This window comes from Phascolarctos cinereus, unplaced genomic scaffold, assembly GCF_003287225.1.
Source record: "Phascolarctos cinereus isolate Bilbo 61053 unplaced genomic scaffold, phaCin_HiC Scaffold_1;HRSCAF=81, whole genome shotgun sequence".
Classification (NCBI taxonomy): Eukaryota; Metazoa; Chordata; class Mammalia; order Diprotodontia; family Phascolarctidae; genus Phascolarctos; species Phascolarctos cinereus.
The window spans coordinates 115,466,468-115,486,647 of NW_027555514.1; the positions used below are offsets into that span (position 1 = coordinate 115,466,468).

General features: G+C 50.2%; 1 protein-coding gene across 1 annotated transcript in view; it reads right to left on the minus strand.

The window, feature by feature from the left end:
• Nucleotides 1-1,195: 1,195 nt before the first annotated feature.
• CCDC136 (coiled-coil domain containing 136) overlaps nt 1,196-20,180 on the minus strand; it is a 29,371-nt gene continuing 10,386 nt past the window's right edge. The window contains 14 exon segments of the mRNA XM_078153855.1: nt 1,196-1,537; nt 6,298-6,324; nt 6,326-6,877; nt 7,678-7,944; nt 9,324-9,551; nt 9,748-10,047; nt 11,961-12,176; nt 12,560-12,754; nt 14,999-15,175; nt 15,554-15,724; nt 16,138-16,320; nt 16,610-16,759; nt 17,124-17,316; nt 17,955-18,099. Coding sequence (XP_078009981.1) covers nt 1,427-1,537; nt 6,298-6,324; nt 6,326-6,877; nt 7,678-7,944; nt 9,324-9,551; nt 9,748-10,047; nt 11,961-12,176; nt 12,560-12,754; nt 14,999-15,175; nt 15,554-15,724; nt 16,138-16,320; nt 16,610-16,759; nt 17,124-17,316; nt 17,955-18,099 — 2,915 coding nt within the window. The 3' untranslated portion in view covers nt 1,196-1,426.

Consider the following 20,180-nt stretch of genomic DNA (forward strand, 5'->3'; position numbering starts at 1 on the left):
TAATTTGTGATTTCCCTCAGTTCTACCCTAACTGTGCTCCTCACCCCCCCCCATGGCAGCTAAACCCACCAGCATTGCAGGATGTCCTTTCCCTAGAGCTGTGTCGTAGCAAACTGAGTAATTTATAAGCACACCGATTACAAAGAATTTTTAAAAAAGGCTCAGGAATGCTGGGTTAGCCAAACTAAGGATTCAGATGGCTATCCAATCCCCAAGTGAGGAGGTAAGATTCCAAGATATGGCAGAGGATTTTACATTGTCTAGGGAAGATGCTCCCAAAGAACCCTGGATTCTGAAGAAAAGTGTCATCAGAGGAATCATGAAATGATTCTTCTAGTTCAAGAAAAGGGTGGTCCATTGAAGTGTGAGATGTGCCCAAACTGTGTGATCACTAGTCAGACCCTTCACCTTGTGACCAGCCTTAACCTCGGGTTCCAGCTCAGCATTTAGATAAGCTTTGCTACAGGTTCAAGTATTACCCAGGCTATGTGTATCTTCCTGGGATTTTTATTATGTATAATGTTCTCTAGCCAACTAGTGGCTAGAGTTAGGTAGGTTAATAGGGAGGTGCCCCTCTGCCCTGGAATGGAAGAGAAGTGGATGGCATCAGGTGGGTAGTGGGCAATTTTAGAGTAAGTAGAATCCAGCTGACTATGTTACCCCCAGTACAGCTCTGTCTCAAGGAGAAGGCAGATCAGGAGATGGAGGAGCACCCGCCCTAATCTGTGCAGCTATAACAACAGAGAGGGTGGAAGCTTCCAAATTGGTAATGATCTCAGCACTGCCCTCACAATTGTTGTGATGTGGCCCTCATCTAGTCCTGGTATTTATTCTACCCTGCATAATATCCTAGAAAAACCTCCTATCTCCAAATGTTCTTACTAATTCCCTTTATTTTCTCTCCTTCCACAGGGAAAAACAAAATAGACAAAATTGATGCTCCAGGCTGTATCTTGCACACAGCAATTGATCAACAAATACCTGCTGAATGAGCAGAACTGATTTTCTGGAGTATTTGGTCCCAAACAGCTAGAAAAAAATGAAGTGATTTGAGGAGAAATGGAGTCAAGACAGGGGGCTGAGGAAACAATGCATCTTGGGGTCCTGTGCTTCTGTGAGGTCGCAGACCAAAGGTGAACTGGTCTGGCTGCCATGTGAGGTGGGCTGAGCAAATAAGGAATCACAAACTCCCATGTAATTGAGCTGACATTTAGTTACAAGGAGCCCAGGTTCTTGTGGGAGGCAGAAGAAGGGTGACGGGAACTCCTGTGGGCCTTTCTGAGCTGGGTAGACCAAGCTTGCAAAGATGGGACAACCAAGAGACAGGGGTGATGGGTGGGAATGCAGTTCTGGCCCAGTCTGTCCTGCTGGGGAGGGGGGGTGATGGAAACTCTAGGTCCACCATACCAGATGGCTTAGACCTCTTTCACTCCGTGAAGCAAAACTCTGTCTCTGGCTGCTTCACATTCGGTAACATGTAGAGAGCCACCGCGGCAATGGCCAGGAACATTAAGGGCTTCCACATTCCAAACAAGTTCTGTCGGGACCAAAAACAATAATGAGTTACCAGCCTCCAGACAAATCCCTTCCTCACAATAGCTGGCCAGACAGACCCCTATTCTTCTAGCCTCTGCTAGAGCCAGAGAGGGACCTTGAGGTAACTACGGATCAGCGACTCCTACCTTCTCACTCTCCAGTGAACAAGTGGGGTCACCTAGCCTGGACACCAACACATTCCATGTCCAGATCTGCTCTGACAGATCTCCCTTCAATCACTCCCTTAGGTCACAACCCCTTCTTCAGTTTTTCCCTCTGTCGAATGGGGAAGATGACGTAAAGTGACCGTGAAGGTTTGGACAAGGAATTCCAGATGTGACAGATTCTCCCAGTTGTCATGGTGGTGGGTATAGGGAGAGGAGGGCAAGAGAGAGGGATACTTAAGAAGTTACATCTTTCACTTGTGCCCCTGGGCACAAGTGATGGGAGGAGCACTTGGCTTTTGAATTCCACCTATTTGCTAGCTGTATGACCACAGGCATGTCATGACATTTCTAAGCCTCAGTTGCCTCATCTGTAAGACTGGAATAATAACACCCTAGGGTATCTACTTCATTTGCTTTTTGTAAGAATCAAATGAGATGATGTGTGTAAGTCATTTTACAAACCTTAGAAAGCAATTTAAATGTCAACTTTTTTTTTTAAACCAGATCTGTGATTTCCCCAGGATAGAGTGCTCCTGGGGAGAAACTTCCTCTCCCCACATAGCGTGGTGGCATTGGCTGTGCTGCTTCTGACCCCAGAACTGCATGAGACACTGAGGAGTTAAGCGAATGTCCAGGATCACACAGACCAAATGAAGAAGAGGCCCACAACACCTGAACCCAGTTCATCCTGACTGTGAGGCCAGCTCACTATTATGTCATCCTGATCGTTATTAATGTTGCCATTCTTTAGGGGTCGCATGTGACTTGGAGTCATGGAATACCACAGTTTCTTAAGAATTAAAACCATGGCGGGGGGGGGGCACAGCTAGGTGGTGCAGTGGATAGAGCACTGGCCCTGAAGTCAGGAGGACCTGAGTTCAAATCCAGCCTCAGACCAAACACTTGACACTTACTAGCTGTGTGACCCTAGGCAAGTCACTTAACCCCAATTGCCTAAAAAAAAAAAAAAAAGAATTAAAACCATGGGAGGCAGCTAGGTGGCGCAATGGATAGAGCACTGGCCCTGGAGTCAGAAGGACCTGAGTTCAAATGCGGCCTCAGACACATAACACTTACTAGCTGTGTGACCCTGGGCAAGTCACTTAACCCCACTGCCTAGCCAAAAAAAAGAAAAAGAATTAAAACCACAGATCGCTTCTGCAGAAGTACCATCAGAGGCATCTGATTGAGAAGACAGGTACGCTCCTCACAGAGCCAGGCCAAGGGATACCTGGACAGCCCACATGCCCCACTAGAGCCAGTGAGCTGCATGAGGGCCCCCAGCAGGTGCAGGACTGACAGCAAAATGTGGATAAGGGGCGCAAAGGTAACAAGGGGTGGATAAGTTGCAATTTGAGTTGTTGAATTGAGTCCCCAAATTGATGAGATCCTATACCCACCAAAGCCATCAATATTATTATGACCGTAGCGATCTCTTGACTATTTGAGGAGCGGCCAAAGAGCTGCCCTACAAAGGTAATAGAAGGTGGCCGTGGGAGACAGGGCCTCAATTGCATCCTTTCCTAATACTAGCCTACATTATATCATGCTTTACAGTTGACAAAGCACTCATGTACATTACCTTATTTCATCCTTACCACAACTCTGAAGTAGATAAGACAGATATTATTATCCCTCCCTTACAGATGATGAAACTGAGTGGTTAATTGATTTGCCCCCCGATTTTCTGTTCACTTGTCCTAACACTATCTCTTCTCCGCCTCCCCCTCGCCCTGCCCCAGGGTGCTTCCATCCAGCCTCAGCCACCCGTCAGCCACAAATTCTAAACCAGTGAGTCTGAGAGGCTGCTCAATAGTTACTGCAAGTGGATGGAGGCTGAAAACCTTAGGTGTCCTCCTATCTAGGGCTTTAAAGATCAGGATCCAGGAGAAGACCCAGGAAAAAGAGAAGCTTTAGGGCAGGGTCAGCAAATTCTTGAGTTCCGAATATCACTAATGGAGTTAAGCAACGCCTTTAGCTGTCACTGGCAGACCTAAAGCAAAGACTGGGAGGAAGGCAAAAGGAGGAAAGGAAGAGTCGGGATAAGGATGGAGAAGAGAATGTTCGTGTACAGAGAAGAATGCGGCCAGCTGCTGGAGGTTCTGCTTGGGCCCTTGCCTCACCTGATTTAGTGAGACATAAAAATAAATAGAATGAGAGAGGCTTTCTTCACTATTTTATGGGGTGAAAATAGGCCAGGAGACAGACAGGTTTAAGGTGCTCAGTGAGGCCAATGAGAACTGAGTGTCTAGGAAGATACTAGCTTCTTCTGCCCATGGCTTATCCCCACACAGAGTGCGTCTTGCAGAGAGTCCCGGTTACGTGAGCCGCGTCCAGGTAAAGTACACGCCAGGGCTCTTCTCTCTAGCCAGGATCCCTGGGGAAATGTATAGCTCTGGCTGGTGGAAGTCTTTCACCAAATAATCTCCACTCAAGCAAATCTTGTCTTTGAAACCAATTACAAGAAGCCTTGCATGTAGAGGAGGTGAATGGGAAACTTGAATGTCCCCGTCTAGCATAGTTGTTTGTGTGTGTGTGTGTGTGTGTGTGTGTGTGTGTGTGTATGTGTGTGCAAAGCGTCTCTAACTGAAACATTTTTAGGAGAAAATGAAAGAGGAAGCTGTGATGCCTGCACTCCCTTGAAGGAGCTGTGAAAACTGCCAAACTATGAGTAACAAGGCGGGGTAGCAGCTTTTCAGGCCTCCGACCCAGAGTCCCCTGTCAGGGAGCTAAGAGGCCTATGCAAGCAGTGTCTCTGTGGTGGCAGTGGCTGTGCTGGGGAGATCTGCTACAGGGCTAACCACAGCCAGGGTCCAGGCCACTCTTGCAGACCCAGGCAGTGGCTTCAGAGAACTCAACAGGCACCTCTGGGTTCAACAGTAGTAGGAAAATCAGCAACTGTACTGGGCCTAAGAAAATCTTTTCCGTTGGAGGGCCACAAGCTCTCTGTTGGGAGGTACACATCCATTCCTCTTGGGATTTAAAGAAGGAGGTTCAAAGATAGACAGCATCTTTGCTGGCAGTGTAAGGAATAGCCAGGACTAGGGCCCTGGTGTTAATGCTCAATCCAAGGCATCATGCAGAAGGAAGGGGTAAGAGCGGAGCAGCCAGCAGAAGCTGAGAGGGAGGGAGGAAGGAGGAGGGAGTCATCAGGACCATCTGCACCTCCCCTGTGGCACCCAGATGCTGAGGAAGCTATACGAGTACCTGTGTTAGGATGAGGTCTCAGCCCACCAGCACCAGAGCAGAGCCGATATGACCACCAGGCCTACGCGAGGCAGGGAAGGAGGGGTGGGTCAGGGTCAGGGGGTGGCTGCAACATGTCAGGTGAGAACAGAAGCATGGGGGCATATGAAGGGGATGAGAGGAAGGCAAAAGACACGCAAAGAAATGAAGCCAACAGGTAGTGATGATGGCAGAACAGAGGGAAGAGAGGAAGGAAAGAAATCACGAGGTTAAAGAGCAGGTGAGCAGCACCTCTGCTGCGGGGGGCCTCGGCTCTCCCCACCTGCGGCTGGAAGCGGGTGCAAAGCTACAGGGGCTGAGCCACAGCCTCAGCCCCCCACCAGGGGAAGAGGCGTTGTCCTGGCCGAGCACATGTCCCTCCTGCGTTCCTCGAGCTCTTGGCACCCCCTGGACGGGCTCCCCCTCTACCCTGCCCACCACCCTCTGCCCTGCCTTCACAGGCTCCCAGTCTCCCCTTCCCTATGGCTGCAGTGTTCCAGCTCAGGTAGAACTTTAGAGTTCTCTCTTCGTGAGAAACCTGGAGCCACATGCCTGCATCAGTCAAACTCCCAGATGAAGTTCAGTCTCTGTCACAGGAGAAGGACAATGGATCATTCCTCTAAGGGATACCAGCATTTTTTCAGAAGGATTTACTGAAAAAGAGTTTTCTCTTTCACCAATCCTCCCCTCCCCTAGCCCCATTTTAAAAACTGATATCGCTAGAGGAGAAAGGAAACAGAGAGGGAGGGGGAGAAAGACAAGGACAGGGAAAGACCAAGATTCCTTGAATTGGATCAAAAATAATTCCAGTTTAGAAGGCCTGCAGTCACTCTAGAGGGGCCACAAGGTGGGGCAGTTCTGGATCCTCTTTAGAGGCTGGGTGAGGTCTGGTTTAGTCCAGTATGAAACATCTGGGATGACTGTGTTATCTGGAGAGAGCAGCCTATATGTCTACTTACCAGGTGGCATCAGAGTACAGCCTCTCCTAGGGAACAGTAATGTAGCCTAGCCCCCTGCTGCTTAAGAGCAGACTGTGGGACTTCCAACCTGTAACCCCAGTGAACAAAGAGGCCACAGGGAAGGCAGCATCCTGCCCAGGCTGGTAGGGCAATGCTTGCAGCGCACATCCCAGGAGGCCTTTCAAACCCAGCAGGGTCAGTGGCAGTTGGGGGATTGCTGCCCTGTTCTAGGGCAAGCCTGCTTTTCTTCCATGTGCCTGCCCACCTTCATCTCAGGCTTACAGACTGTTTCTTGTGCTATTTCTTCTTGCCCACATTCCCTTTATCAGGTTCCCCACTGCGTGTTGAGGTGCCCTTCCCTGGGGAGGGCAGCCTATCTCCTTTTGCCCCCCAGCCTAGGCGTCAGTTACCTTTTTGCTCTCAGAGATCTTGATGGGGGGTGCACTCCTTAGGTTCTGGCTTGGCGAGTTCATCGTCCTGCCTGATGTCCTGCAAATTAACATGCTTTATTGATTCATCCTCAAAGCAGCCTAGCTGGTCGCACAGGTCATCTGACCCCTCTTTCAGATGATCTAAGAATTCTACATGCTTTACCACAGGTATTGGTACACATTCTGGCTCCGGTTCTGGCTCTGGTTCTGGCTGTGGTTCCGGCTCCGGTTCTGGCTCTGGTTCTGGCTCCTCTGGCTCTGGTTCTGGCTCCTCTGGCTCAGGCTCAGGCTCAGGCTCAGGCTCGGGCTCGGGTTCGGGCTCGGGCTCGGGCTCGGGCTCAGGTTCGGGCTCGGGCTCGGGCTCAGGCTCAGGATCAGACCCTTCCTCCTCTGACTCGGGGTCCTCCTCCTCCAGCATCTCCTGCAGCAGCAACTCTTCCTCCTCCAGGGTCTCACACAGCTCCTCTGGCTCTCTTTCTCTTTCCGGCTCTCTTTCCAGTTCTTTTTCCAGTTCACTTGGGCTGGCCTTGTAGTACAGAACCACCTCCAGCTCTTGACTCTGTGGGGAGGGAGGGAAAGGAGGTGACCACAATGTTACCAGGGAGCTTCCTCCACATACTCTCCGGACCCTCCCAAGAAAACCTTGCTTTTTACGAGTATTGGCCCATGTGGATCCCGACGAAGCACCACATGACAGCATTCACAGTCAGCCTTCTTGGGTTATACCCATTGAAAAAAGCCAAAGCCTTCTAAACACAGCTAACTTGGATTGCCACTGTCTGACCACCCTTCTCCTTACCTGGCAGCTACAAGACATGAGGCACCCTAGTCTCCTCTTTTATGCTTCCCTTCCCAAACCCCGTTTCTCCCAGTGGAACTCCAATTTCAGCCAACCCTCTCTCGTCAGTTGGTTCAATTATTTGAAAGAAATGACCCCCATCTGCTGCCCTGCCTCTTCATGTCTCTAGATTCATTTCCTCCCGAGTAGAGACCTCAGGTTCCAGAATGTGTGGCTGGGCCCTTGGAGACAAACCATGTAGTGTAGCATCCGCAGCCCCTCCAGACAGAATCTGACAGGACTCTGACATAGCCATCTCCTGCCAATCTTTCCATGGCTGGCCCAGCAAGCTGGCATTCTTTACCTCTTTACCAGAGGTCTGTGAACTTGCTCTAAAAAACGGTATTTTGATAACTAAATTTTGCTCTCTGTGGTTAAACTTGTAATTCTGTGCATTTGATTTTGTGCTTGTAAGCACGCTGAGGTTCGGAGAAGGGGTCTGTGACTCCGCAGAGGTGCAGGCGAGTGCCTCGGGGCCCTCCTCTCAGCCCCCCGAGCCTGCTGGGCTCCCTCGTGCTCACCTGACGGCCGTTCTTGCACACGGCCATGCCGGTTTTGAGGCCTGTCTTGCCTATCACCCTGGTGACGTTCTTGGCGTTGCTCTTGCACCGGTCCACGTTGTCCTTTGGCACGGGGGCCTTCTGAGCCTTGAGCTGCCAGAGCTCCTCCTGGCAGCACTGGAGCTGACCCTCCAGCTGTTCCTGCACAGAGAGCAGCCGGCTCTGCTCGTCTATGCTGACCTGGTACTGAAGCTGCAGCTCTCGGAGCTTGTACTGGAGCTGTTTGTACTGCAGATTGGGGGGAGGGGCCAGTCAGACAAAAAGGAACTTGGAAACCCCCGGGACTGGCCCCTACCCTGACACCACCACTAGAGAACCCCTCTACGTGTGGGGCATACAAGAGAGAAAATGTTACAAGGAATAGAAAATGAGTCTCTCAATTGACCTTCAAATAGCTATTGACTCAAGGCATTCAATGATTTAGACTGAGTAATTTTTAAAAAATACTGTTTTTAATTACATAATAATAGCGAGAGGCAGCTAGGTGGTGCAGTGTTTAGAGCATGGGACTTGGAGTCAGGAAGACCTCAGCTCAAACCTGGCCTCAGACACTTCCTAGCTGTGTGACCCTGGGTGAGTCACTTCACCCTGTGTGCCTCTTTCCTCATCTCTAAAATGAGCTGGAGAAGGAAATGGCAAACCGGTCCAGTATCTCTGCCAAGAAAATCCCAGATGAGGTCATGAAGAGCTGGACACAACTGAACAATAACAACAATAGAACAGCTGGCCCTGACGTGGCACTTCGAGGTTTGCAAAGCACTTTGCATGCCCTCTCATTTGAGCCTCACAAAAACCCTGTGAAGTAGGCACTGTTACTATCATCCTTATTTCACAGGTGGGGAAACAAAGGCCAAGAGAAGTTAAGTGATTTGCCCAGGATCATACGGCTCATGGTCTGAGTCAGAATTCGAACTCAGGTCTTCTTCCTGACTCCCAGTCCAACCCTCTAAACCACTGTACCACCTGGAAATCTCTAACTTTTTTTTTTTATCTCAAGTCTCCTGAGGAGCAATTGTAATGTCTACTTCTGTCTCTGGAGACTGTATAGTCAGTTCAGCTGTGAGCCCTTGACCACTTGGGGCTGAGCTCCTAGGGTCAGCATGCAGGTCTGCAACTCTCCTGGGGCAAATACACCAGCAGGGCAATTTTCATTGCCATTGTCTGGGGAAAACGGCTGAGCTTAGCCAGGAAGGAGGCCGTGAATTTACTAAGCCTGACTTCCAAAGTTCCCACGAGATGCAGCAAGTGGAGACAGGGAGAGGAAGGAAGCAGAGAGACTTTCTCAAAGAGAAATGGCGGCACCCCTTGTTCTGCTGTGGGCCCCTCCACCTCTGGTTTGTCTTCCCCAGGATTCCTCCCTCCCTCGATTGACCTTTGCAGGGACTGATGTCAATCAGCTGGCCCTCATTTACAAACCTCAAATCCTTTTCTCGTGGGCACCTGACCACATTGTGACCGATTGCTCTAAATGGAGAGGGATAACCAAGAGCCGGCCAGCTGATGCCCACCTAGACACAGACCCATCTCCTCCCAGGCAGTCTCCCCATGCCCCTCCTCTGGGTTCAGTGACCCCAAGAATGACTGGCTGCCTTCCTGGCTGCAGGTACCTCAGGGCTGCTCTGGGGTACAACAGGTGGGGTTTCTTCCACTGTCTTGATCCCCTCGCAGCCCTTGAGCTCCTCCTGGCAGAGCTGGAGCTCCTCCTGAAGATGGCTCATCTTCACCAGTAACTGCATCATATCTAACTGCAGTTGGCCATGCTCATCCTGGCTGATCACATACATGGCCTTTACTGCCTGCAGCCTGGTGAGCACACAGGTGACCACCTCCTGGATCTATTGGAGGAGAGGGGATGCAGTGAGACTCTGGGCTAGCCTCCTCCTCCTCTGTGAGATGGCTGTTGTCGCTGTCTAGGGCAGCACGGCTGTGTGGGGAGTTTGGGGGTGGGAGGGCGGGGAGAGGGGGTGGCTGGGCCTCTCTGCCACCCTCCCTGGGGACCCCGGGCATCCCCTCTCCCCGCCCAGCCACTACCTCTGTGTTCTCATTGTCATCACAGTAATCCTCCTGTTCGCCACCACAGCTGCTGAAGCTGCTGCTGGCGCTGCTGCTGCCGCCGTAGCTCCTGTGATAGCCCCTGCTGCTGTCGAAGCTCAGCTGTGGGGTCAGGGAGTGCAGCAGCTGCAGCTCCTCCTGGCAAAGCTGCAGGTCCTCCTGCAGCCTCCTGCGCTCCTCCAGCAGCCTCCCTTGCTCCTGCTGCAGCTGCTCCTGCTCCAGGTTGCTTATCTGGTACATCTCCTGCAGCTCCTGGATCTTGCTGCACAGGTCACTTGACTGCAGTGGGGGAGGCAGATGGTGTGATTTCCTTAGGAAATGGCGGCCCGAGGCGGGGCCCCCAAAGGACACTTCACACAGGTGCAGGGCCACACTTCAGCTCTTCTGGAGCATGCACCTTGGAATCAAAGGAGGGCCTGGCTATACAGGGCACATTCCTAGAAAATGAGAACTCCTGGGGCAGCTAGGTGGCGCAGTGGATAGAGCACTGGCCCTGAAGTCAGGAGGACCTGAGTTCAAATCCGGCCTCAGACCAAACACTTGACATTTCCTAGCTGTGTGACCCTGGGCAAGTCACTTAACCCCAATTGCCCCCCCCCAAAAAAAAAAAGAAAGAAAGAAAGAAAATGAGAACTCCTTCATTTCCACCAACAGAGTAAAACCCACAGCCCTGATAGTTCCCTCTTTCTGGTAAAAGGCACCGCCCTGCCTTGCTTCTCTGCTGGCTCTCTGTCCAGGTACACACCCCACCTGCCTTCACACCTTGTGACTGCTTTGTGGTAAGAAGCCTACAAAAAGCCAATGCCTCAGAAGACACCGGCTCGGGGTCAAGGTCATTCCTGCTGATACAGTCTAAAGGGCTGCCCAGGGTGTGGATCTAGAGCCTTCTGCTTACCTAAGTTTTGTCCTGGGGTTCCTGGACTGTTCCTCAGGACTTGGTTTCTGGGTTCCATCACTTAGCTTTGCTAAGTCTGGGTTCTGCTCTGTTCACCAGACTCCAGGGTGCATGGGTCCCTGCCCTCCCTCTATCTAGGCTCCTAGCCTGAGTTTCTGGCATCTTCTGCAGGATCTCCTTGACTCTTCTCCAACCTGCCTGCTTAGACCATTGCTTCCTCTTACCTGTGAGCCCTTCAGACCCGGCCTCTTTTCTTAGAAACTACCTACATGATGATCCTCCCCAAATATGCCAAGCCCCAAAACCTGGCTTCCTCATCTGAATCTCCAGTATTCACATGCCTGCTTCTCTACTGGCTGACCTCCTGGTCATGATCTCTTGCTGACCCCTCTCAAGACCCATCATAACTCTTTGGTCTTTCTAGACACCCAGCGTTAGCTCTCCTGGCCTATCCAATGCTGCTGTTATCCCATCCAAATCCCAGCACTGATAGTATAATGTGTTCTAAGAACTCAATCCACTAGGATGTTTTCCCTAAACGGAGATGATTTCATGATTTGTTAAACAACAGTCTGATGTGGTCACCAAAATGCTATGGATTTTTTAAGAAATGGAATATACCGAAAACTGGACTGTCAGCTACTAAAAAATAGGGGGCTCTATTATCTTTGGCCAAAAGGAACTCAAATGCCAACTATCAGATTTTAAATGCTGAAATCATAGAATTGTAGAGTCAAAGCTAAAAGAATATGTAGAGATCACATGATTTAACCTGGGGACAGCTAGGTGGCGCCATCGTGCAGAGTGCCAGGCCTGGCGTGAGGAAGACTCCTCTTCCTGAGTTCAAATCTGGCCTTAGACACTTACTAGCTGTGTGACCCTGGGCAAGTCACCTAACCCTGTTTGCCTCAGTTTCCTCATCTGCAAAACAAGCTGGAGAGGGAAATGGCAAACTACTACAGCATCTTTGCCAAGAAAACCCCAAGTGGGGTCCTGATGAGTCAGACGTGACTGAAATGACTTGTTTTACAAAGAAGGAAAGAAGGTAAGAAGAATTAGGTGGCAGGGAGAGGCTGGCAGCATCAGCCACCCATCTTTCAGGTGCTGTTCTGGGTGCCCATTTGGTGCTGAGCCGGCCGTCCTAGGAGAGCACAACCTTCAGGGGGCCCTCGCCAAGCCCCAGGAGCAGCATATGAATGGCTGGGTGGTGGGTTTGGTGCTTCTGGCATCAGCCTCATGCCTCTCCTTAGGAACCACTCCAGTGACCCTGCCCAGAAGCAGCCCTGGCTGCTGTTACCTTGTTGCTCTTATCTCTAGGTAACATCTTTTCGCAGTCCGGACCCGGATTCACCATCTGGCTCTCCCTTAAAAGTCGAAACTCTTCTTGCACCTGGGCTTGCTGCTTTAATACCTGGTCCTGACTCTCCACCAGTTTTCTTTGCTCTTCCTGCCGGTTCTGGTAGCGGGTCTGTATTTCTTCCAGATCATTCAGCTTTTCCAACAACTCCTGACTCTGTGGGGTGAGGTAGAACGGTGGTTCCTGGTGCATGTCTTCACCCACTCCTTTGCCTGATCCCTCTGGGGTGCCATCACTGACTGGCCTGGCCCATGGGAGGTGATCTGCTACCCAAGATGGGTCATGGAGAGACCTCACTACAGCAGGGGGCACCCATCAGGGGCTGAGTTAAGAAAACCTGGCATTTAGTCCATTAAGCAGCTCAAACCCTGCTCTTATTAACCACTTGGGGGGCAAGGAAGAAAGAAAGAAAGCCAGCTGCCACCCTTTAAATTTCCCTCTTCCAGTACAATGAAAGCCAGGGAGTTTCTAAAGCTATGAGCCACCTCTGCTCTTTCCTGGCTTGTGGCCCACCCCCAGGCTCCCCCATATACCAGTACCTTTTGGAGCAGGTTGGGTTTAGGCACAGGGAAGGTGAGCCTGTGCAGCTCCTCCTGCAGCTGGCCCTGCTCCTCCTGCATCCTCCTCTGGTTCTCCAGGAGCTGGGCCTGCTCGAACTGCAGCTGGGACAGTTCTTTCTGGCTAGAGCTGTACAGGTCCTGTAGTTCCTTCAGTTTGGCTACCAGGTCCTCGCACTGTGGAGGAGGGGAGGTGGATGTTGTAGCCGGCCACCCTGGGGCCAAGCCCGCCGCTCTTCTGCCAGAAGAAGGCCCTGCCTCTCCCACCCTGAGCCCAGCATGGCCTCCCTCTGCCCTCAGGTCAGCTGCTAGATGTCCTCCAAGCATCGATGCCATGATTAGGGCAGGTGGTCAGCATAATCATAACAACAGCTAACACTCACATAGTGATTTCTACGTATCATCTCATGATCCTCACATCAACCCTTTGAGGTCGGTGCCAGAAAAAAAAAAAAAGGAAGTGAACAAAAAATTAGGGGTAGCTAGGTTGCACAGTAAATACAGCACTGGCCCCGGAGTCAGGAGGACCTGAGTTCAATTCTGGTCTCAGACCACACACTTGGCACTTAAGAGCTGTGGGACCCTGGGCAAGTCACTTAACCCCAATTGCCTCAAAAAAAAAAAAGAAGTGAGGTTGGTGCCACTAGAAATCCAAGTTTTACAGATGAGGAAGCTGAGGCAGACAGGAGTCCAGTGACTTGCCCAGGGTCACACAATTACTAGGTGTCTGAGGCCACATTTGGACTCAAGCCTTCTAGTGCTCCATCTGCTCTGGACAGGGCCTGGTTCTGTGTGGCTCCATCCTTCTAGGTCCATTTTCTCTGGTGCCATGTGAGAAGGAGAGACAAACCAGTCCTTCCTTTTTGTCCATTTTATTTCTCTGTCCCTTCCTCTTGGTACATGAATTCTTTACCTCTGAGAATTCTGACTTCTGAGAGATGCTAGTCTGTCCATCCTCTAAACAACCTAGTCGCCCCAACCCCGGAGCAGCACAGTGCTCCTATGGGGAGAAGGTGGAGGGCTAAGCGAGGGCTTGGGTAGGAGACAGTGGTTCCTTTGGGCAGACACAGTGAGACACAGTGGCACATTCTAAACAGGTGACCTTCTGGGGGCACTGGGGTGACTGGGTGGGTCTCCTGCCACTTGACCCTCCCCGTCAGTCAATCAGCAGTCAGTCTTTACTGAGCATCCTATCTCTTTTTCCACCATGCTTCCAGACCTGTTCATCTCTATCAGCCCTCACACAAGATGCACACAAGGTTTTAACGATGCCTGGGCACCTTAAAAATGACGAGGAAAAAGCAGATGGAATTAATACTGTTTACATCCCTGCAAAGAGGTGAGACAAGAGGCTCGATCTGAAAGGGCAAAAGAGAAGGACAGAGGAGGGCGAGAGCCAGCCCAGAGGTATCCAAAGTCTCTACAAGGGCTAGGAATAGAACCAGGACCTTAGGCCCTAGATACAGAGCCTTGGAATGGGCCTGACAAAAGCTTGGCTCCTCTCTGCTCCCCAGTGTGCACCCTGTCTGTCTACTGGGGGTAATAAAGTATGTACACAGAACATGTCTGCACATGCTTCTCCTGGATCAATAGATTATGGCTACAATAATTCCACTAATTTGCCATGAAAACCCTGGCAGCTAGGTGGCATAGTGAGTGAAGTGTAGGGTTTGGAGCTAACTCTTATCAATGCCTGTCTAAATTTCTGTCTGGTATCTGGTGGATAGAGTGATGATTTGGAGTCAGGAAGACCTTAGTTCTAATCCTGCCTCAAATACCTACTAGCCATGACCCTGCATGAGTCATTTAACCTCTGTCTGCCTCAGTTTTCTTATCTAAAAAGTGGGAATAATAATAGCAACTACCTTTCAGAGTTGTGCTTTGTAAACCCTAAAGCACTAGATACATGCTAACCATGCCTGTCTCAATTTCCGTCTGACAGCTGGTAGACAGACAGGAGTCAGGAAGACCTGAGTTCAAATCTGGCCTCTGACACTAACTATGTGATCCTGGCTAAGTCCCTTAACCTCTGCCTGCCTGAGTTTTCTCATCTTTAACAGAGGTTAATAAAAACACCTCTTCACAGGTTGTGAGGTGAGAATAAAATGAGATGGTCTATGTAAAGTGCTTGGCAAACCTTAAAATGCTACATAAAGGCGGGATTCTTATGTTTATGGTATATGTCCCAATTTTTCAAGATTTCAGACTGCGGGATGTAGGCTAGTCCCCCGAGGTGCCCCTTGGTATCACAGCTGGGGCAGTGTCAGCAGACTCACCGGTTTCTCTTCCCAGCCGTGCATCTCTGGGAGGCTCCTCACTCCGCTCCACAGGATGCCCTGGGCTTGACTGCCGACCCTTCTGTCTGTTTCCTCCCCAGTTAGCCCCTGGGAGAGCCTCCCCACCTCCTCTGTGGGCAGTTACCTTGACTGGCACGGCCTTCTCCTGGGCCTGCATGTTCTTGAGCATCTCCACATTCTGCTGGCAGATTTCGAGAGCCTCCTGCAGCTCCTCCTGTATGTGGAGCTGCCGGTCCTGCTCCTCCTGACTGGCCTGGTAGAGCTGTTCCAGTTCCTGCAGCCTGGCCTCCAGCTCCATGTTCTATGATGTAGGAGGCAGTCACTGAAGTGATCCCAGGAATAACCTGCCTTTCACCCTATTCTCACCCGCATCTTTTCTCTGGTCCTGTGATCAAAGAGAGATTCTCCTGACCTCTCCAGCTTCCTCTCTGGTTCTAGCAGGGGCTGCCAAGAGCGGACCGATTCCTAGCATACTCTATTGCACCAAGTGTGCAAGGAAGCTGCTCAGATGTAAAGTCGAGGGAAGCGTGCGGCTGAAAACAGCCCCGAATCTCCAAGACTGCCCTTCTCCTCCTTTTGTTCATTATTCCAAGGGGCTCTCACTCCCCCCACCCCCCACAGAACCCCAAAGAGAAGGCTCTCTCTTGCCACGTGCTCCCTCACCTCAGATTGCCTTTACCTTCTCAAGAACCTCTTGGCTGGCAGCCTCCACAGCTCTGAGGCGTTCCACCTCCATCCCACAAAAATCCAGTTCCTCCTGTAATTTCTCCTGTGCATCCAAGAGCTGACAGTTTTCATCCTGGCTTTTGCGGCACTGATTCTGTAATTCTTCAAGCTTGGCCTCCAGCTCCTATAGTGGAAGAGGACTTTGGGCAGTGCAGTTACCCTCAGAGGGCCTTCCCTGTTTACCTCTCTGCCTAGTTCACTCGACCGCTGACAGTCTGGAGGCCTCTCCTCCCTTACCGGTCTTGCCCTTGACTTAACTGGCTTGGTGTCTTCTCTGATGCAGATACCTAGATGAGGCTGGAGCCCTCCAGGGACTCAGGCAGTGCTGCAGGGATCCATGGAGAGGCGGTAGTTGGTGGTTAGCTGGAAGCAGCCCTAAGGATCTGGTCCTGCTCTCCCTCTAGGTAATTTCCTTCCCCCAGAATTTCTGCCAAAGACCTCCTGCTGATCCTGCCCCCTCTTTTCTATTTGCTGCCTCCCCCAACACTTAGCCAGGAGGTGCCAACCTGTTCCTTCAGCTGTCACTGCTGGTGTTACCTTCTCTTTTTTGTGGCTTTCTGCAAGCGATGCCCTCTTAATCATGAGCTTACGTTGCTCGTCCTTGCTTTCAAGAAGCTCTTTCTGCAGCTGGTTTCGTGCCTTCACGAGACTTGCCTGCTCACATTGGCTCTCCTGGTACTTCTTCTGCAGCCCACACAGTTTGTTCACCAGATCCTGGGTCTGTGGTGGGGAGGACGTGGACAAGTAGAGTTACTATGAGAGATGGCAGGGCCCTCCATAGGGTTGCTTAGATGCAGACACCTTGAGGAACTTCCATTACGTGTCTCAGTTTATTCTCTCCTCTGATGCATGCACCCAGAAGTGATCAGAGCTTCCAGAATGTAGCATTGCATGGATCCCCAAATTGGTCCCTACAGGCTATGCCTCTGGCTAAGGGTCAAAGGTTAGCAGAGTCTGTTCTGGTATCAGAACTCCCTCCTTCACCTGTCTTCCCCCAAGAAGGGGTTACCTGGCTTTTGATAAGGGCATCCTGGCAGTTTTTAAGCCGATGCATCTCATCCTTGCAGAACTTCAGCTCCCTCTTTAGGCACTTCTCCTCATCCTCACTGGCCCGATGCACCTTCTGTAACGCTAGCAGTTCAGCGTGCAGGTCCTTACACTGCAAGAGGGATGGAAGGGGGAGCTTGTGAACATTAAAAAAAAGAGCTTGGGGAAGGCGCAGTGTCCCCTTTACTAGGAAGAGCATCTGATCAAAGAAGCATGAAAGGTACAAATGGACATCCCTGTGTACCTATGTAGATAGCACACCCACCAACCTAGACTGGAAGTATCTTCACGGTAGAGCTTGGACAGTTTTTCAGCTTTGTGGCCCTGCCACCCAGGACAGTGCCTCGCACGGAGTGGGTGCTGTTTTGAAAGGCCATTGAATAGAACTGGATGGAATTCTAATGAGCTGTTTCCACACAGGCCACCGGAAAAGAAAAGGGAAGTGATGGGAAGCATCCTTCCTCCATGGTGCCCACCTTATTCTGCATCTTTTGCACCTGCTCCTCAGCAACCTGAAGCTGTTGCCGAAGGCTTTCACACTCTTCCTCTTCATCGTCTTCGTCGTCATCACAGGACATGAGATCCACAAACATATCCATTCCCGAAGTCTGAGATTCAGCCGTCGACATCTTCTTCTGTGGTTTCAACCATCCTGCCTCCTTTGTTTTTCTGTAACACACAACCCCAAAGCCGCATTGGGACAGTGTTATGCCTGGCGTTATCATCCGAGGCAGCACAGCAAGGGACCCAATTGTGATGACATTCTCAAGACAACTCAGCTAAGTGACTGGAGGCTAGATGCCTACAACGTTTCATGCACCACAATCTTTAAAGGCTGGTTTGGTTCCGGGGGTACCTAAGACTGCTGGTCTAAGATAAGCCGAGGGCTTAGCTCAGGACCAGTTCATCCCCATATCTGGAAGCCCTTAGTTGACAGACTTAAGTCACTGCAGCAAAAACAGAGATTGAGTCTGAGTTACTTTTGCATATGCCTCAGGGACAGATCAAATCAGATTTCTAGAGATATCCTGAATGGGATTCAAATCCTGCAAATGGGTCAGGGTGTTAGGGGTCCTCTATACTTGGGATGATCTGGACTACACTGGGCTGGATGCTCAGAAATATCTTCATCTCCATCTCTGTATCTACACCAGCTGGGCTACCCTGGAGCTGGCCCACCCTCTAGAAGCAGGGGAGATATTCCCCTTGTCCACTCGGTTATAATACCACCTACCATCTTTTTCTAGAAAGCCCTAGAAGGTAAGCCTAGGGCAGCTGCGCAGAGGGTTACAGAGAGGCCAGGCTACCTGCTGCTCTCCACTTGGTCCTCACTGCAGTGCTTCTGGGATTCCATCTCCTCTAGCTGTTCACACAGGCTGCTGTTACTCATCTTCAAGGCATGGTATTCCTCAGTCAAGCAGTTGCAACGGTCCCGTAACTGTTGCAATTCCTCTGTGAAGAGCAAACATAATAGAAAGAGACTGAATTCTAAGCCAAACGGTACTGAGAGCCAGCTTCGGTTTTCCTCATCTAGAAAATACTAATAGATGCCTGGGTCATAAGGAAGACAGAAAGTCAGAGCTCAGGGTTCCTTGGAAGACAAGACCCTGGGAAGACAGTGTTGCTACAGCTCCCTCGTCATTCCTCAGAAGCCACCATACTGACTAGCTCTTGAGATCCTAGGAGATTCAAGAGGGTTAATACAATGCCAGCTGATTCTTTCAAAGGTTTCTTCCAACATCTTCTTATCCTAAGGCTATGCTGAAAACAGATCTCCCTTTCCTTTTGATCTCTGATGCTCTTCCAAGCTCTCTGGGATAACAAACGGGATTCCTTTCCCCTTCTCATTAAGGAATAGGGTAAAGAGAAATTGTAGAGGGGACAAAGATTGAGTCAGAGCTGAGCTGCTGTCCTTTGCCCTCCCCACCGTCCTGTATCTACCTGTACGTAAACAGGACCGGTCTAGACATCATCCTTTACCCTGATTGGGATTCCCTCTATGGTTCTTCATTTGTTGGTGCCCTAGGGAACCCTTGAGCATTAAAAAGCGGCCCTAAGTGAAATAAGACTTCAGAAACCTTTGAAAGAATCTGCTAACCTTTGATTAGCCTTCTACAAGCTTACAGAATCTCAAGAACTAGCCAACGTGTTGGCTTCTGAAGATGCATTAGAATACGTCTGCCTGTTTACTACTGCTGTTTACTATTACCACAGACATACAACTATGCCCATTACATTTCTAGATGATTAAGAATTTTGTCAGAGTATAATATGGCTTGTAGGATTAGATTACAAGATTGCTCTTTGCTTGTATTTATCAAATGCTGCCTTGACCTAACCTCATAATGTGCTGATGCTCCCTTCTTTATCATGGGTCAGAATCGTTTGGTAACATTTTGGACTACTAAAATAATTCCTCAGTCTAGAGATGGTCAGGGCTTTTCACTGCTGTGAAGGTTTGCTCATGTCTGTTTTAGCTCACATTGCAAGCAGGGTAGACTACGGCGCTTTCCTGAGGTCCTGATAAGAAATCTGTGCTCAGGACAAAGGCAGCTTTCTTATGCTCTAGGTCCCAGCAGACAGTTGGAGACAGCACACGAGCTGAGACTTATTGAATTTTGGGGGGAAAAAACCCTGAGTTTGGGATATCCCTGAAGTTACTAGGGTAACCCTTTTCCCTCCCATCTAATTTAAGATGTACTTGAAGCCTCTCTTTACTTTGGTGAAAGCTGTTGAGGCCCAAGAGGTGAAGCATTAGACTGAATGTCAGGATTAGGTTTAGAGACAGACCCTCTACAAGGTTGCCGGGCAAATAGCCACGGTACCCCCAGGGAACAATTTCACAGCAAGGCAGCTTAAGCTCTATGCCACAGCCCAAACAGGTCACTGCCCAAGAGCTTTCAAGCAGAGTTAAACCCTGGCTGGTACCTCTGCACTGCACTCCTCATTGCTGACTGTCTGACTGTAGGGTAAGATTTCTCCTATAGTCTTGAATTTGACCTTAAGGTTCTGTCACGGTGTTCACGTTGCACAGTCTCATACTCCTTTCTACCACTGTTCTTAGGGGCAGCTAGGTGGTGCAATGGGTTGAGCACTGGGTCTGGAGTCAGGAAGAGCTAAGTTCAAACCTGGCCTTAGACACTTACTAGCTGTGTGACCTTGGGCAAGTCACTTAACCTGTATCTGTCTCAGTGCCTCATTTGTAAAATGAGGACACACCAGAGACTGAAATAACCAACCACACCAGCATCTTTGCCAAGACAACCTCACAGACACGGTTCATGGGGTCACGTAGAGTCAGACACGACTCAGCCACCAGACAACTACCGTTCTTCACATCCTCTACCCTGGTAGGTCTGGTTGACATTTTTTGAATTGAGAGAACCTTGGATTGCCCATATTTCTAATCCTAATTGCCACTGTCATTTGTATTTTGTCCAAAGATAACCACCCCTAGAAGCCTAAAATCAGTGGTCTGTGTTCAGAAAACTTTCACCAGCAGTCCCAGACATTCCCCAACAGTCTTGCACCTA